A 19,000-nucleotide genomic window follows, 5' to 3' on the forward strand; every position below is an offset into this window, starting at 1 on the left:
ACCAAGAGAAAACCAGTGAAAATAAGGCCACTGCATAACTCGATTGGAACACAATTAATAATAAATAGTTAACCATCGACTTTAACGCTTTGTAATAGAACTTAATTTTCTTGCGACTTGAGTAATATAATAGCTTAAAAATGTCATGGCTATTTTCCACGCCACGCTCTTATAATTTTTACATGTGGCAGTCTGTTTTTAATTGCATATAATGCAATACATTTTGTAGCCGCTTAAATTATTTTATGTGCTCCAGTATAAAAGCAAAAGAGAAAGGGACCAAAAACTAAACCTTGAGCAACTTCTATAGTCATAGACTGTACGAGTAGGTTGGGCTTCATGATTTTAATTTTTCATTATCACAATACCTACCACCTACTTACCTATTAATATTTCTACTTACACAAAACATGAATCATTGCTTTAAATCGTATTTTAGATACAGATAGCTAATTTTATCATACTGTGCCTTCAACTACTGTTATCAAACCGCACAGAACATGTGGATGGTAATTTAAATGTACCCACATACCCACACGAGAAACATACACATGGCGTAGAATACAAGTAGAAGCATATAAGAGTCCAAAATAAAAAGGATGGAAGAAGAAGGGGGAGAGGAAAATGTAATATAAAATATAAATAAAAAAATAATAAACACGCATAGTGTTGAAGATAGTGTTTTTGATATAAATAAGATTATAAAATGATTAGGTACCTTCTTTGAGAAATTCATAAAGGTAAATAAGATTAATAAACAACGGAATGCGACATACGAGAGCTGGTATTTCCAGACGAAAGTGAAATATAAAACTAGACGATTCTCTTAAGTATCCAGATAAGTTAGTAAGTAATCTGTTGACCTTTTTTTGTTTGTTAGTAGCTGTTTGTATAAGTTTTGTTTTTGTTTAATTTGTTTGATAAGTGTGTTTGATGCGCTGTAGTTATTGTACCACATAATCGAGCATGCCACGTCCACATCCAGTAGACTCAGTTATTTTATCAGACAACCAGTATTTTTGTATATCTACTACATTGCTATCCATCCAATTGTAATCAGTTTTGTGGACTAAATAATTGTTTACGGATAGAATTAGGTTAGGAAACTACCTAGGGCATGATACAAGAACAGCCAGTCATGTTTGAGCGAAATAGCATGGCCTTTCTCTCATTTTTTGCTTCTAAAAGAATTAATTTAGTATTTTCATAAATATTATTTTTATTTACATGGCCTTTATTACTCCGTTTACAGCTTTATTCATGAGTGACCTGACCGTGATAAAAAATACTATTGATTTATAGAAGACGTTTGACAGTATTTGTCTTTGTCCGAAGAGAGAAAACAAGTATGTTTATACATAGTTTAAATAACTTCATATCAGACATCATGATACAATGGTGTGATAATGTAAGGTTTATGTAAAATAAATAAATAATGTTTTATGTAGACTCGGTTTTAAAATTCTGTACAGTAATTTATACCATGTGTACCTAGCAATTAAAATGCAAACAAAGATAGCTCCTTATTTAAGTAGCACACTATTAATATCATAAAATATTACTATTATTGCGAAGGCGTTTGTTTGTTGGTGTCCTCTTCAATCACGTCGCATTGAAGCAACTGATTGACGTGATTTTTTACATGGATATAATATTTTAAGACTGGAGAGTGACATTTTTATCCCAGAAAATAAAAGTTTCCACGAGAGGTTTAAAACCTAAACCCACGCAGACGAAGTAGCGGGCATCAGGGGTAATAAGGGCCATAAATATCAGTTAAATTATATTTGGTAGTCTTTTCAAAATAAGAGGTTGTCTCTCCCTGACTTTAGGCTTGTAATACAAATGGAGATTAGGTACAATTTCAACAGCAAAATGGGCTATGTTATCTATTATGTAAATAAGGCTTTAGCCCTTTAATTCTGTTGAGAAGACTTCAGAGGTAAATGTTATTATAACTAAGTAGATACATCAAATTATCCAGCTTTTGATTGACGTTTGTGTTTGTAACATATCCTGTTGTTATTATCCCTTGAATTATTTTATTCATTAGCACTACCAAACATTACCTAATACTGTCTCAATAATTTTAATAACAGTACATTATGAAAGTAATTTCTGAATTCTCATATCAATTTCCATGACAGTCAAAATATTTTATGCACAAAATTAGTGGACCCTGGTCACTTTTAATTTGAATGTCATTACTTCAGAACAAACTGGATTTAATAACATGAAAGATATGGCTTGGTAATAATTATAATTAACGTCAATTCAACTGTTCATGTTCAATAATATGTTCAACTGAATGTTGTTGAAACTATTTAACTGTCAAAAATTCGATGGACTGGATACGTGCAACGCATGGACGGCACAAGAGTCCCGAAAAAGTTGCTGGACAGCAAACCGGAGGACCTCTACGGTCGAGAAAGACCTAGAAGCCGGTGGATTCATTGACGCAGTGGAGAAGACATGAGGATTTTGGGATTTCGGAGCTGGAAGGAAGCTGCTTTGACAATCCTCAATGAAATTTGCTTGACCAAGCCAAGGCCCACCCAGGGCTTTAACATAATGATGTCGAAATGTTGAATTAAAAAGTTGAAATTTCTTAATAGACAGCCCTTGTGCGTCACAAAGCCTATTTTCCACTGTCAAATGTGTTATTTAGTCTCCACGATTATTCGTCATCGCTTAAAGTAAATTTATAATTTCCTGTTGATGTCGTACGAGTAAGTATAAAATCCAGTAGGACATCTGATTCAGTACTGATAATACACGTCTTTTGTTAATATTTTTCTAAAAAGTAATAACTCCTTTAAAAATATGGCTCGGCTTGCTGTTTTCTTATGCCTTGTAAGTATTCACCTATCTATTTATTACCCGACTGTGCGTCGCAAAGAAGTACCTAATATTACCTATAATGTTAATTAATCTAAATACATAAAATGAAAAGGTGACTGACTGACTGACTGATCTATCAACACACACCTCAAACTACTGGACGGATCGGGCTGAAATTTGGCATACAGATAGCTATTATGACGTAGGCATCCGCTAAGAAAGGATTTTTGAAAATTCAACCCCTAGGGGAGTAAAATATGGGTTTGAAATTTGTGTAGTCCACGCGGACGAAGTTGCGAGCATAAGCTAGTCAGTCTATAAAATAAATATGTGCCTATGTGAGCTTGTCCCTTTGTGGCTTTCTAGAAACAAAATTATTTATCGTCTTATATAATATACTCTATCTGAATATACATATATTTACCTACAGTAATAAAAGTAAATATGCTAAATCTCTGCATAGTATAAAATAATGTTTCTTACGATCGATCCGTCCAGTAGTTTGAGCAGTGCATTGATAGATCAGCCAATCAGTCAGCTTTGCCTATTTAGATTATTTTGCGTTAATTTGTTAAAATAAAACGATAATTGTTTAGAATGTCAGAAGAAATCAAGCCAGTCAGCTTTTTCAAAAATAAACTAATAGAAGATTTGATTGTTTGTTTGTAATGAATAAACTCAAAACTACAGAACAGATTTTAAAAATTCTGTCACTTGTAGAAAGCTACATTATCAGCGAGTAGCATGGGCTATATTTTATTTTCAAATTAGAGATCTCTAGGAAAAGTGTGGTAAAGTGAATTAAGTCGAAAAAATCATTTCATCTGCTTAAGCTTTCGTGGCGTACGATGCGGGGTTAAAGTTACACGAAAACAATGTATGGTAGAATTGATCCTCTCAAAAAGTTCTAAATAAAAGTCCGCGATAGCTTAAATCCCTCCCTTAAACGACCGTTTTGACATAATTTGATAAAAAGTTGCTGAATTGACTAGCAGGCACCATCCCTTGGGATAACCTACCAGGCTAGCCAATGTGTTGCACATATTCTGAATAAGCATTGCATTCTTTCTTTTTATAAGGTATATTTATTTACAGTTTTGCGCAGTAGTTGTCCTAGCACTGCCATCAAAATCTGAGGACCGTTTGAAACGGGACGTGCTGGAAACCATGAAAGACGGCTTGAACGAAGCTGGGAAGGCCATAACTGGTGCGGCAGACTCAGTTGTAGATGCAGTTAAGCCTACAGAGAAGAGTGTTGCAGACAAAGTGGCCGATGGCATCAAGGGTATTGGAAATTAACAAATTGATGCTTAATGCCACCTTAACGCTATACATATTTTGCCACAGATAAAATTCTGAGAAGCACTAAACAAAGTTTAAGCAAGTACATTTTATAAACTTATTTGTGTTCACATGATAAATTAGCCCTTTAGCTCCCAAAAAAGTAAAAACTGTGTTATGGGAGCTAGTTATCTACTTAAAATTTGTTTTGTGCTTTCATTTAATTCGTTTTTAATAGTTATAAAGCAAAGTGAAAAATACGTATTCTGCATCTCTGTCCTATTACAGAAATGTTTAGTTTTTTCAATAAAATTCATGCTGCCATCTCTCTCTACGTTTTTATCAGTGGTAAAAAGTTTTTATAGTGCATTTATAACTTCTCTGTCGTCACTAGATTCAGTGTTTGCAGTTTAGTCTTGTAATAGGTATGTCAATTCTTTTGTATCTGTAATTTTTATACTATATCATCTATTAAAGGTATTTTGCTTATATTCACGTCCTAATAATTTGGTACTGTCCCTTACTTCTGTATTATGTAGGTGGGGTAAGGTCAGTCATACATTACTAAGATGACCATCGAAACGGGTTAATTTAACTGTTTTTACATACATTATAATATTGTAACTCATTTTAGAATGGTATCACAAAAAACCTATTTACATTTTACACTCGTACAATAAACATTTAATATATTTAGTGCCACATGGCAAGTAACCATACCGGTTCTTTGTCTGATACATATTAGCTGTTCAAATACCAAACATTTTCTTACATTTAAAATCAAGAAATTACAAAATAAAATTTTTCTTTGTAACATAATATTTTATTAGAAATGAAAATTTCAAATATGCATTGTTGTAACAAAAACAAAATTTGTGGTAAACTGGATGTTCGGCGTATGGGCGTAAAGCACAAAATATATATCATTGGTGTAGTCTAAATATTAATATCCAGGAGTTCAGTCCGAGTTTTTTTATAACTATCCGTATTTTCACGCACTCGGATTGGATGAGTACGCTGTTAGTATGCTAAGTGTCGATTTCACCAACGTCGAGTGATGTTTAATAGAGGACTAAATTGGGCGTAATGACAGTTTCAATACTGAAAACCTGCCAAAATATCTAATTTACTCTCGGACAAGACCTATTTTACGTTAGTGAAATCGGCCCTTAGTCTTGATATGTGTCCAGATTGCAAATAATACATATACAGTAGAAACTAGATTATCCAGCCCTCGGTTATACGGATTATCCGGACTACCAACCGAAAATTGTTCGGCCAAGTGCGAGTCAGACTCGCGCACCGAGGGTTACATACTCGGGTATTGTTTCCGCCATTTTGTACGATAAATCAAAAACTATTATGCATAAAAATCTGTTTTAGAATGTACAGGCCTTTTCATATGATATCCTACTTGGTATAGTTATCTTACTTTGAAAATTGAAAATACTATTATAGTGAACTACATAATATGCACAAAACCCGCTTTTCTTCATACATTCGATTATCCGGATTTTCGATTATCCGAATCCCTAACGACAACAAGTAGTCCGGTTAATCGAGTTTCCACTGTAATGCGCAGGTAATTGTAGCAGCAAATATGCGCAACTGACACCGTGGATTGTGGATAATGGATTCAGATATACGTAAACTAAGTTGATAGGTATGCGTTTGTTTATAAGCAGAAGATCGTAGGTGAACATGAATTCGTTATATTTCACTAATTTGCAAAGGTCTGGTTGGCAATGGAAAACAGTTTACCATTGCGGGTAAGAATTTACGCGCAAAAACCCTTACCTATATAGGTAACGGTTGGCGCGAAATGGTAGAACTTTAGAAGGACAATCATTACTGACACATCTTCAGATCTTATTTGGGTTACTGAGCCAGAGAAGCAAGAAGACGGTGAGTTGAGACTATTGTGTATAGACTGACGATATCCTGTAGCTCATAAGCTGAGATATATAATATGTAAAGCCAACTCGGACTTTGCTAAACGAGACAGCGTTATATCGCTATTCTGAAACTTAAATCTGTGCAAAGTCAAGTATGTATATTATACGCTCTATACATCTCAGTTTTAAGTGTAGCTCTAGTTGTAAAGAATAAAGATGGGATTCCGCGGTCGACCTATGAACAAAATTAAATACATAGCGGGCTTTAGTTAAGTTATTTTTATTTGGTTGAATGTGTGACCTAAGATCATGTTGACTTAAAGACAATGCTGAAGGAGAAAGTGAGTAGGTAAGTAAAAATGACGATATATCCCAAGGGTAAATAAAAGTTGAAACTCCTAACATAGAACAAAGTATATACCTACCATACAGGTAAATTGATATTATGCCTCTTGCGATTATATTAATTAAAATGAAATATCTCAAAAGACAAGAAATGCAAGTACATAAATACTGAAGTTGTAAATAACAACTAATCAGAGCGTACAATTTAGGCTGCACTGAATAAATATCCATAATAGCAGTTTTTCACCGTCAAGGCGAGTATTATACTACTAAAACAACTATTATGTTCTTTATAATTCAGACAAAAATATTTAACCAACCTTTAGTTTTTCATCAACATTTTTAGGGTTTCGTACCTCAAAAGGAAACAAGGAACACTTATAGGATTGTACGTAGCAAGTACCTATAGTCCGCGACAGTGGCGACAGTTCACCCGCGCTCGCCCAGGTCTGTGCGGGTGTTCGGGGCGTTCTCTCTCCGATTGTCATCTCGAACTGACGCATCCTATAGTTACGATTCGATTGGCAACAGCGTGCATAAGAACCCGGCAAGCCTGAAACCTACAGAGAACTTAAAAAGATAAAGCGACGCATCTGGCCATCTACAACCTTGGCAAAGTAAATCTGGCATCGCATATCGTAAGGAACTGGACAATCATAGCCTTAGCTGGAGCACGCCAACAGGTTTCATTGGAGAGGTGTTAGCCATTTCTACCCACTGTCCCAACGGGGGGCAAAGAACACAAAGAAGATTGCCATAGTAAACAAACAAGGTAACCAACTGTCTCGTGATCCAATACAAGGTCGTGTGCAACCACTAAAAATGGTCATTAAAAACAATCGTGGTATGCCAAAGATATCGTGGAATAATTGCCCCGTTTTAATACGTCGTTAACTAAATTCCCGGTGGTACCATTACGCCGATGGCATCCATAAGAAGTCAGTGGATGGTGTCAGGCGACCTAATTAGGTTGTGACCCAATTACTTTTTAAGTAGATACACCGCGGAAAATCATTCAATCATTTTAAGTACTGATTGATAACGTGAGGTTTCATCTCCCGTAAATCTTTGTTACATTAGGCAGTGCAAGAGCGTGTCATGCTGTAATCTTTCTTACATCGCTAGGCGATACAAGAGCGTATTTTGCTTCCTCGTTGTCGTATAGGTATATCATACCTACCTTAAAGTTAGTTTTAGGACCTATCTGTCCTTCTTCTTTAATAATTTTGAATTTTGTAATATTTAAGTTTTATGTTGTGTGCTGTGCCTTATAATGATATATGCTCCAATTACAATTATTCTTCTAATTGACAGACCAAAATTCAGTTTGAGGGCGAGTACCATAAATTCAGCCAATACGAACAAAGAACCATTAATACACTAGTCGCTATTATCTTAAGTTTCCTAATAAAGTAACGAATTCTATTCAATTATTGTTGATTCAGTCACATAATATCACGACAGAAAGGACAATTTTCATAAAGATATAGAATTACACAACATAATTGAAAGCTGGTTTATCTACAATGTTGAATTAATAGACAGTTACTGCAAGTTAAATTCTTGATCTTGTTCAATGTGACAGTTACAAAGGTACACCGTCTCTAGTTACTCAAGGTTATGAGACATATTGTATTGCGTTGCTGCAATAATGCGTACATGTTGGGTACTTGCATTTTGAAATGCGGAAAAGGTAATTGTTCCGATATAATATGTTTTAACGCCTTTGTAAGTATGTAACGTGACAAAAAATATAATCATTCGCAGTATTTATTTTAATTGAACCATACAAATAATTTGAACAGGTTTTTTAATTAAGTAATATAATTCGTCGAACATACTTGATACTTCTGTGTACGTTTTAAGCAATTAAATATCACTTGCTTTAAACGGTGAAGGAAAACATCGCGAGGAAACCGTCATGCCTGTGAGTTCTGCATAATGTTTTCAAAGGTGTGTGAAGTCTGCCGATCCGTGCTAGAGCAACGTGGTACAGTACACAGCAGAAAATAATGTACATCGACCTTTAGAAGGAGAAAACGGATTTGTAGAGCATTGTCTCTGTCATTGAGACCGACAAAACGTCATATAGGTATGAGTGACAGAGACAACGCTCTATATCTTCTGCCACGTACTGTAATTATTAAACTCTTCTAATTATTGTGACCCATGCTTAGTAGCGGGCCAGCGATTTAATTTGAGATGATGATGACTTGATAGTTATCTTATTTTTTAATAGATAGTAGATACTATATATGTGACTAGTTTGGTAGATGCATATGAAGCAGATATTAGATACAGGAGAGATTTTTTAACTGTCAAGCATTCAGAAGTGGGATGCGCAGATTAGGTCCGAATAGATGACTTTCGCATAAAGCAAAAAACAATGGATGACAGACAATTAATTTCACTGTAACAATGTCACCAAACAATAACGTCGCAGATCACGTAACAAATGTCGTTTCATCGTAAAGGTATCGGATGAATATCTATGGCCCAAACTCGAGAGCCTACAAGACATTTTGAGGAGATGCTTGATAATACCTAAAAAGAAAGGTGCTCTGTTACCTTACTTGTAATAACTAGACCTGCTGAACTAGACTAGGTTAGTCGGTCCGCGATTGATGCGCAAGTTATAAGATTGAAAAATTAGAATAGAAAATGCATGAAATGATAAGTAAATAATAAATGCACAGTTCCACGCTATGTATACTGTATTGTTACAATGCCAGATGAATAAGGCGACCCAAAATATCTGGCAGTCCCATCTTAAGTTCAAAAACTGGGGACGCATAAAGGACCAGTAAGTAGGCCTAAAGCACTATACATAGGCAACGCAAAATATCACCATAACATCAACTTTTGCTGTTATAAAGTGCTCGAAATTTCTTACAGTGTCTCGGGTGAGTTCTCCCCATAAGATAGTATAGTCCTAGATAAGCTTTGGCCCACTTACACCCAAAGCTCTTGCCGGGAAAATTGATATAAACCATAAAAATTGATCACACCGCGTCATGATTGTTGACCTAATTTCTCTTCTATTGTAGATAAGAAACGTCTCGGAGAGTTATGGTAGGATTAAACGGGGAAAAGGGACCGACAGAATGGCATCCCCTTTTTGTATGCCAATCGTGGGCGTAATGACAGCAAATAAATATTGCTTAGGGGATTAATGCCCAAAATATTTCGGACGTGTTTACATAACACTGGCTCTGAGACGAATGCATTCTGTAGGTAAATATCTTTTTTCTACTAACTTAGCAAAGGCTGTTGCACGTAGCTTTGATCGTTTTTCAATCGTCCTTTGTCACCTAACTTTCAGTATGTGGCTAATTCTGTTGTACATAATCTTTAAACTAAACTAGTCTTGCTACCCCTTTACAACCTGTTTATGCTTTTGCTTTTACAACCTGCGGAAAATCATAGCACTAGATTAAGACCCGTCAATTAAGTTCAGTTTAAGCATTGTGTATAACAGAATTATAGCCACAATCAACCTTTTAATCTTGTCCTGATTTTTTGCGATATAGAATACCTTTGAGTTTCGAGTGACACGTAGAGTTGGTCTTTTACTGACTTGTGCCCCTGGTTTCGCTAGTCTTTGTTTACCATATCGGTTAATATGGCTCTTTACCAACCTTACGTAAATTAAGTAAAATAAAATACACATAAATAGGTATAAATATAGGTAATAATATCGTGTATTCAAATGACATTCGAATGAGAACAAGATGGCCTTGTCGTTTCCTCATTTTTGTAACGGAAAGAATACCAAGAAGATGAACAAATTCTCTTATAGCTATTAATGATAATTAATTGATTATAATACAGCTGGCTATTTGTAGCCCCTAGAGTCTGACTTATAAATAACCAGATATACCTACTATATTCTTAAGCACATAAAATACAGTGAAATTTGTTTTAGTCAGATGTTGGTTTATTCTCATGTACCTATTCCTATTTAAATTACCTGTATCACTTTTATGTTTCTCACGACTTCGTGATTTAGGTATAATATATGAATTGAGTAGTATCAAATTAAATTATAGCCTGATTATAGTCAATACGTACTTACTTTATGCCTTTATATTATTATCTACTATTGCAATGAAGTATTAAAATTATAATAAAAACCTGGAATAACATAATATTGTGCTATTTTATCATGTGTGCCTAACAACTTTATAAATGCGGCTGATAAATATATTAATTAGTTATTACATTTGTAGTTTAGTAATTCCCACTAAAATTTCTAGAATTACAAATAATTATGAGGACATTACATAATGAGGCAAATTATTATGAGGACACGAAGTCAGACCAAGAGTTCATACGAAATAAAAATTAGTTTTGTGTCGTATTCAGCAAAAATTATTACATTGTGTCAATGACTCAATGCACAACTTTTTTCAAGAAAAGTATTGCAATGACCGCAGGAAACGTTCAACACCTCAATTCTATACAACTAGTCTGGACTCGGCGTTCGGTATAATATAATCAAATTGCAATCTCCAAAAGATCTTTATTCAAGACCGCGCTCTCTTATCATTGAAATAATCTTAAATTGTGTAATAAGTTTTGTTTACAAGCATAATACCTAGCTACTTTGAATTTTAATAGCTATTTTTAAACTTATCTAAGTGCGTTTTAAGGCACTTTAAAAGTCACTACATACATCCTAATAGCATTTGATTTTGAAGGATGTGGTAATAAATGTGAGTTTCTAAGTTCGATATTTTGCTGGGATAATTAAGATAATTTTGAAATTGGCTCCGGTTTGGTCTATTGATCCTGGTTACCTCTGCATCCTACTGGCAAATACGTGCCGCCACAGAATAATATAATATTACTGATGATGATGATGATGATGATGATGATGATGGTGATGATGATGAAGATGATGATGATGATGCTGATGGTGGTGGTGATGATGATGTGCCGCCTAGAGACTAGCGTTGCAGTACGAAGCCGCGTAATAAGGGTTCCGTTTTTCCTTTTGAGGTACGGAACCCTAATAAAAATTCACATACTCGTCAGACCACATTAAGAACAATGGCAGCTAATAACCTCCACATCCGTATTTAATGCATCTAGGTATTAATTAACTAAAGGAGTTAATTTAATCCATACTTATCCATACTAATATCATAAATGCAAAAGTGTGTCTGTCTGTCTGCTAGCTTTTCACGGCCACTTCACGGCCCAACAGTTTAACCGACTTTGATGAAATTTTGTACAGAGTTAGCTTACATCCCGGGGATGGACACAGGCTATTTTTTATCCCGGAAAAACAAAGAGTTCCCGCGGGATTTCAAATAAAAATTCAACATCCAATCAAACAAACTTTGAGATCAATGTTCCGTTGGATATTTGAAACTTTAGGCGAGACAAGTGCAACTTTTTTTTCTTTTTGCTGATTCAATGGACAACTTCGTACGCCTCTTTTTACTGTGGAAATGCTGATCAAGTCATTGGCTTTCCACGTGGAAGTCCACATTCCGGTATCGTATCTCCTTCAAAAGGAGACACTGACTTGTCACTATTAGTGATCATCGTTTATCATACATATCTATATTTTCGTTCGCTTTTTAAATTAAAAACAACTGAAAAATAGTAAAATAAAAAAATAGTTCTTATTTTATTAGTTTTAACTTTTACTAAGACGTGATGTAGGTAAGTAACATACTATAATATGGATGCATATAGCTCGCTACATGTCTAACGCGTAAAATTTAACTCTTCACGCGCCATTTCAACTTTTTGTATCAAATTTCATGTCAAGAATACGATTTTAGTCCTTGTTTTAAAGGCCCATATAGCAAAATAATAATAAGAAGAAGAATTTTAAAGGTGAATCGAAATTTGACATGACAGTTGACCTATAGAGCTAAAATGACGAGGAGTCATTGTACGGACTAATATCCATTTCATGCATCGATGGTTTCATGGTTATTTTATGTTTGACAGGTCATCGTATGTAATCTCATAACTTGTTTTATTGAATTTCCGTTCGCACTGCAGAATATCGAGAATATTTTTTTAAATATTTCAAGATTTACCTACTTAATTAAAATGTCAAAAAGTCTTAACCTAAACAAATTTTATTAGACGTCAGAAGTCGCGTCGGTAGATAGTCGGGTAGAAGAAAGCGCTGCATAAAGTCATAATTCCATGGTTTACGTAACTCCGCCAAATTAATTAATAATTACCATTAGGTATACGTGTATCTGTTGAATATGTAGAGCTATTTCAGCTACCTGGAAATGATGTAGTTTTAAAAACAAGTTCTGGTCGAATCGGACATTACCGCACCACCATTTAAAAACCGTAAAACAAGTTTATCCACGTATAGGTAGAAGCATCTGTATAGTATAGTATCTGCTAGAATATTTAATTATTTAAAATATATTATACAAGCAGTTGCCCGCGACTTCGTCCGCGTAAAATTTCTGGTTTCTCATGAGATCTGAAATTTTCCCGCTGCAAAAAGCCGCACTTACCTACTCACTCAGTCTCACCTTAAGGCACGGAACCCAGAATACCTAAATGCCAATTTTCATATCACTAACTTGAAAAACAGGATTCTCATATAACTTTTAAACCCCTATTTCACCCCCTTAGAGGGAATTTAGTAAGATCCTTTCTTATCTGATACCTACCCCCTAGAAAGAACCTACCTTCCAAATTTCAAGTAAAAATAACAATAGTTAAAACTTTTCTATAAAAACTTCTCCCCCCCATTTTACTACCCTTAAGGGAGGAATTTCCCAAATTGACTTATACAGTTTTTTATTCTTTAAAGCTAATAACCTAAATGTCGATTTTTAGGTCTCTTAACTCCAAAAACAAAGGACTTTCATACAACCTTCGACCCCCCCTTTCACACCCTTAGGGGGGGAATTTTTCAAAACCGTTTCTTAGCTGACACCTACGTCCTAGAAAGGTGGTCCAAATTTCAAGTTTGTAGGCTTTATAGTTTCTGAGATTTCGTGATTAGTCAGTCTGTCAGTGAGTGAATGGTATTTCTCTTTTATATATTTAGATTTATGGCTTTGTCAGCCAGGAATTTCGATTTAATATATTAATTATTTAGAATATTAGTTTGGATAAAGACAGCTAAGGCTGAAAGATTAGGTTTTATAACTGTTACACGAAAGTACTGTCGTAATGTAAATTCCGCTTTATAAGTAGGATGACAAGAAAGAAGGTGCCCCCTATATCTGTTCTAGGTATTGAAGATACCATTATCAACAGCTCTTAGATGGAATCTGGTGTAAGGAACTATGAATTAGTTTTCCATAGAAAAAGAAATAATAGGAAGTAAGTTTACGTACAACTGCAAGTATTTCCTGATTCGGTGTTTTCCCCATTTATACGCAAAAACGTTAACTGTAAAAAATGACAGGATTTCTGATAGAAAAGATCGTGAAGATGTCGATAAAATAATCGTGATAGATTAGGTACCTATTATGTATCAAATTTCACAGACGAATAAAAAAGTTTTTTTTGCTAAAACTTATACATATAAAGATTAACGAATATTAAGGTATTTCTAGGACTCATAAAATTGGCAATTGAATAGTTACCTATTAATAATAATTGGCGACTATATTGGCGAAACCGGAATGACTGAAAGTTGTCTATAATGTTCTCAAAGGTATGTGAAGTCCGTCAATTCGCACTTGGCCAGTGTGGTAGACTATAACCTAAACCTTTTTCATTCTGAAAGGAGACCCGTGGGCTGTGCTCAGTAGTGGGGCGGCGATATGTTGAGATAGTTATTGCGATGTAAGTTTAAAACACGATCGACTTAGGATTTTATGGTAGCAGCAAATCGTAGGCAAATGTTAGTAGACATTAAGTAGACCAGATGCCTACTTCCTCAATACTAAATTATACAACTCTAACGTGGTAAATATTCTGAATTTTTGATATTATGAAAATCGAAGACAAACGCAATTCTACTTATAAAACCTTTTAAAATACCGACTTACTACTGAATACTAAATTATAGATCTCTCAACGTGGTAAATGTTCTGAATTTATGACATTATGAAAATAAAAGGCGAATGCAATTTTACGCATAAAACCTTTTAAATTACCAACGTACTAGTTACTAAATAACACTTTTCAGTTAAATTATAAAACCAAGCAGCGCACCTTTATATCATCAGCTATATTATTATACAACTTACGTGGTAAATGCTGATGACATTACGATAAAAGAAAACAACGCATCTTCTTCAGTTAAAGCACTATACGCAATAAACCCTTTTAAAATACAAAGTACTAGGTAGGTACTAAAGGATATGTTTATGAAACACGAACCTTTCAGTTGAATTATAGAACAAAGCAGCCTGCCTTTTCAAATCATCACTAACAGAATTTTCTTCATTCATTGTCACACTGGTCACACTACACCGGGGTCACTGCTTCGCAAAAGTTTCTCTAAACTACACCAACCAAAACTAAACTTTAATATTTCTATCACAAGGTTTATTTTTGTTTGGGAATATTATTATGGTCTGGAATTCAAAGGCCGGCAAGCCTTTCGACGCCCGCGCCTCTCACTGCACTAAAACCATTGACGCGTGTTTACCCCCACTATACGAAGCATACAAGCATTGTTGATACTTGATAGCATATAATATTTTATGGCTTTCTAATAATGAGACTGATCACAATCTGATATCGACTGACCTTAGGCGACGTCCACACTAAACATGACAGTCGCGGAATGCGAGCGAACGCTATTTACCGATTTTCCGTACCCGTCCTATTTCTGTCTATCCATAGACTTTAAAGATGAGGTAATTCGCTTTTGGAGTTATGTGAATGTGCATTTTAAGCAATTAAATATCACTCGGTTTAACGGCGAAGGAAAACTTCGTGAGGAAACTGTCATGCCTGAAAGTTATCCATAATATTTTCAAAGGTGTGTGAAGTCTGCACTTAACCAGTGTGATGGGCTATGGCCTTAACTCTTCTCATTCTAAGAGGAGACCCGTTCTCAGTAGTGGACTGGCAATGATAGTTCTAATAAGTGATTTTGTAAAGTGGTGATAATAAAAAGAATGCCCGGCTGAGTTTGTTGTGGGCTCTTTATAGACCTGGGCCCGTTTGGAACCCTCGTAACTATATCATCATCCCCACTGCCCCCCCCCCCCCCCCCCGCACCGCTCCAGTACCGCCGTAGCCTACTCAGTTAAGTGATATACCTATACCAAAAGACTAGCGTTTCATTGACATAGATATCCTGAATATGAGATTTCACGTTCCTTGCTGGACATTTTCAGATACAGATTTGCGACTTTAGGTGTTGTGGCGGTTGCCACAGATGCAACTAAATGGCGCTATTCAATCGATAACATTTCATAACTTAGTCCCGAACAATTGTTCCGCCGACAGTACTCGCACTAACGGAGTTTTCTGCAATCTGGACTATATTATATAGAAGTATCAAGTCATAACCGTCGGCCCAGCTGGCGCTACCGAGCACAACCAACCGCTCGGTGGAAGATCTCCCTTTGGTACAGTCGAGCCTGCACAAGTGCACACCGCTCCCGTACAGTGTGAACAAAGCCTTAGTCTGACTTGATTAGTTTTCTAACAATCCCCAAGAGCAACACCATGTTGCCAATATAATTTACAAGCTTGTGATGACACGGTTTTCTCACATTATGTGGTATGTGCGAAATATGATTATTTTATTTTATTTACTAGACACACATACATAGCAGATCACAATGGCCAATAACACCGGCCAAGTGCGAGTCAGACTCGCGCACCGAGGGTTCCGTACTACTGTCGTATTTTTTTGTCATTTTGCACGATAAATCAAAAACTATTACATGTAAAAATAATTAAAAATCTGTTAAAATGTACAGGTAAAGCCCTTTCATATGATAGCCCAGTTGGTATAGTTATCTTACTCTGAAAATTGAAAATACTAATATTTGTTCATAAACTCATTTAATTTTTTTTGTGTTGTAACCACAAATTTCGGATGTATTCCTTTACTTGTGCTATAAGAGCTACTTACCGACTTACCAAATTTCATGATTCTAGGTCAACGGGAAGTACCCTATAGGTTTTCTTCACAGACATGACGGACTGACGGACAGAAAGAGTGATTCTATAAGGGTTCCTTTTTTCCTTTTGAGGTACGGAACCCTAAAACAGAAGTGATACCGACAGCTATGAAGTATGAACTAGTTACTGTTGTATAAAAGTATGTACATAAGCAAGAATAATAACATAAGTAAAAGTATATGTGTCATCATTATTAATTTAAAACTAAAATAACAGAAAATAGAAATAAACAGTTCTTCAGTAATTTATTTTAATTTACTTAATTCAAATAAACTTTTGCAAGTGCTTTTAAATATTAGTGAATCTTCTACCAATGGTTCGGAATACTCTTTCCACTGAAAAGAATCATCAAGTAACTCAGCTTACAATACTATGCCATTAAGTAATTGTCTGAGTCCAGCACATTGGTGGAGCAAGCTGTGATTCAAATATATGCTCTTTTATCATTTACATAACTAATCTTCGATATTGTAATGTAGTTTTTTTAGAAGCATATTTTTGAACTGGTGTAAAGGGAAGGTCTCCACTCTCCAGGATGTTTCTATTACTATCTTTGTGCTAAAGTCTCTCAAGATCTGTGAAAAGCTAACAAACAGATGAAATATGCACTTTTGCTTAAAGTTAAGTAATAGGTTACTTTAGAGAAAGACAACAGAATCGGCGCCAATGTTACCCATAATATTATTACTTATTTTTATATGATTATAAATTATCAATATTTTGACCCAGTTCCATGGGTTGTGGTCACGACAGGACCCACTATGTACTTTATATCGTTAAACCACAAAATATACCTAAGCCTAAAATCAGTAGCCTTTACTTTCTTGCTTGCTTTGTGTACCTTGATTATTTTTCCACTAGATTATTAAGTTAGATCGGCTAGCGATACGACAGTCGGCTCAATAAAAATAAATAAGCCTTCCGTCGGTCGGTCGGCTAGACACTTCCAAAACTTAAAACTTAAAACATAACATAGAACAAAATAGATGAACAGATCAATGTAATTTTATAAAAACACTGTAAAATATGGGTCATAAATAAACCTATACAGATGGGTCCTAAGATAAGTTCGGACATTCGCCGAAATCGAAGGACTATTAACCAGAGTTTGTGGCACACACCTCAAAGCCGGACTTCATAGAATATTATATTTAAATTTTAAAATGCTACTTTAAAATACTTACCCGGGCTCAGAAATCAAAGGTGAATAACTATATTTGTATTTGGTCTGTTCCTTCATTTTCACCACGAACTATGAAGTGTTTATCGTTATCATTGCGTGTATTGCAATATTTAAGATAGAATTCCAGGAATACATCACTATTTATTGCAAAGCACTGCTCAAAAGAAGAAAAATCAAAACACTTTGCTCTTGGAAATTTGAATCTGAAATCTCTGAAATAGAAAATCGATTGAGTTTTGACTTTTGACGTTAACTTGACAGCTGTTAGCGATTGCGCCGTATGTCTTTTCTAGACATAGCAATTTTCGTTTAGAAATAATTCACTATTAAAAAAAACCTATAGTTCGCGACAGCTCGAGAATCGAGATGACATATTTTTGACAATCGTGGAGGGAACCCGGTGCGGGCGAGCACAGGTGACGTGCGGGTATGCGGGCGTCCCCCTGCCTCATACCCCGATTGCTATCTCGACCTGTCGTGTACTATAAGTAGGTACTAGGTACCTACTTTATGGGGTAGGTATTTGCCATTGTACAATGCACACCTGTTATTATTATATCTAGCAGATTAGAATAATTGGATCTTTTTAAGGATAGTTACATGTAACATGATCGTTAAAGTTTATACAGACGGGTTTCAATCAAGGCACGAGTCACGACCTACCTAATTTTTAACTAGTTACTATATAGGTACATGCATAGAAGTGTGTGCCTGGGATCGAACCTCTAACCTCCCGAATAGAAGGCTGACGTCTTAACCATTAGGCTATCACCACTTTTTTATTTTAATTTAGTGTCTGTCTTATTACTCTTTTAAGTTTGTATCTATGTCTCGCCGTGTACAAATTTTATACGCCATATTGTCATGTTGAACGTAATAATCATAATAATATTCTGGTCTTTGATTATGAAATCTATATATAAAAGGAAAAGGTGACTGACTGACTGACTGCTTGACTAATCTATCAACGCACATCTCAAACTACTGGACGGATCGGACTGAAATTCGGCATACATATAGCTATTATGACGCAGTCATCCGCTAAGAAAGGATTTTTAAAAACTCAACCCCTGCCCCCCTAGCATGGGCAGGAGACAAAAATTTTATCCCCCAATTATATCCACTGACGAGGGATAAAATTTACTTGTCCACCTCTCAAAGCACGGCAACAGGGGAGAGGAGAAGTTTATCCCTAATTCGGGGACAATTTTATCCTCGACATTAGACGTGGGTTTAAGTTTATTCTCATAGAACTTAAAAAATCAAAACATGTCTCGCGGTACCTGTTGGGTTTAGGTTATGTTTGGGTTGTGTTTGTGTTATGTTTGGGTTGTGTTTGGAATATGGTTGGGAACCCTAACAT

The 19,000-nt window shown here is 35.3% G+C and overlaps 1 protein-coding gene and 1 long non-coding RNA gene across 3 annotated transcripts in view; one reads left to right on the plus strand and one right to left on the minus strand.

Annotated features, from left to right (window-relative positions):
- The window catches only part of MFS9 (major facilitator superfamily transporter 9), a 37,143-nt gene extending 19,303 nt beyond the window's left edge, over positions 1 to 17,840 (minus strand). The window contains exon 1 of one of the 2 annotated variants that reach the window (XM_034968446.2): positions 17,639 to 17,840. In XM_034968446.2, the coding sequence (XP_034824337.1) occupies positions 17,639 to 17,694 (56 nt within the window). In that variant the 5' untranslated portion in view covers positions 17,695 to 17,840. Of the gene's footprint in view, positions 1 to 14,690; positions 14,946 to 17,638 lie in introns of those variants that run through there. The other variant, XM_034968445.2, reaches the window with a different exon arrangement.
- Positions 2,633 to 4,613, plus strand: LOC138402411 (uncharacterized). The gene is made up of 2 exons (XR_011236781.1): positions 2,633 to 2,853; positions 3,937 to 4,613. It is a non-coding gene; the product is annotated as an uncharacterized lncRNA (long non-coding RNA).
- Positions 17,841 to 19,000: the final 1,160 nt, after the last annotated feature.

Source organism: Maniola hyperantus, chromosome 5, assembly GCF_902806685.2.
Source record: "Maniola hyperantus chromosome 5, iAphHyp1.2, whole genome shotgun sequence".
NCBI classification, from domain to species: Eukaryota; Metazoa; Arthropoda; class Insecta; order Lepidoptera; family Nymphalidae; genus Maniola; species Maniola hyperantus.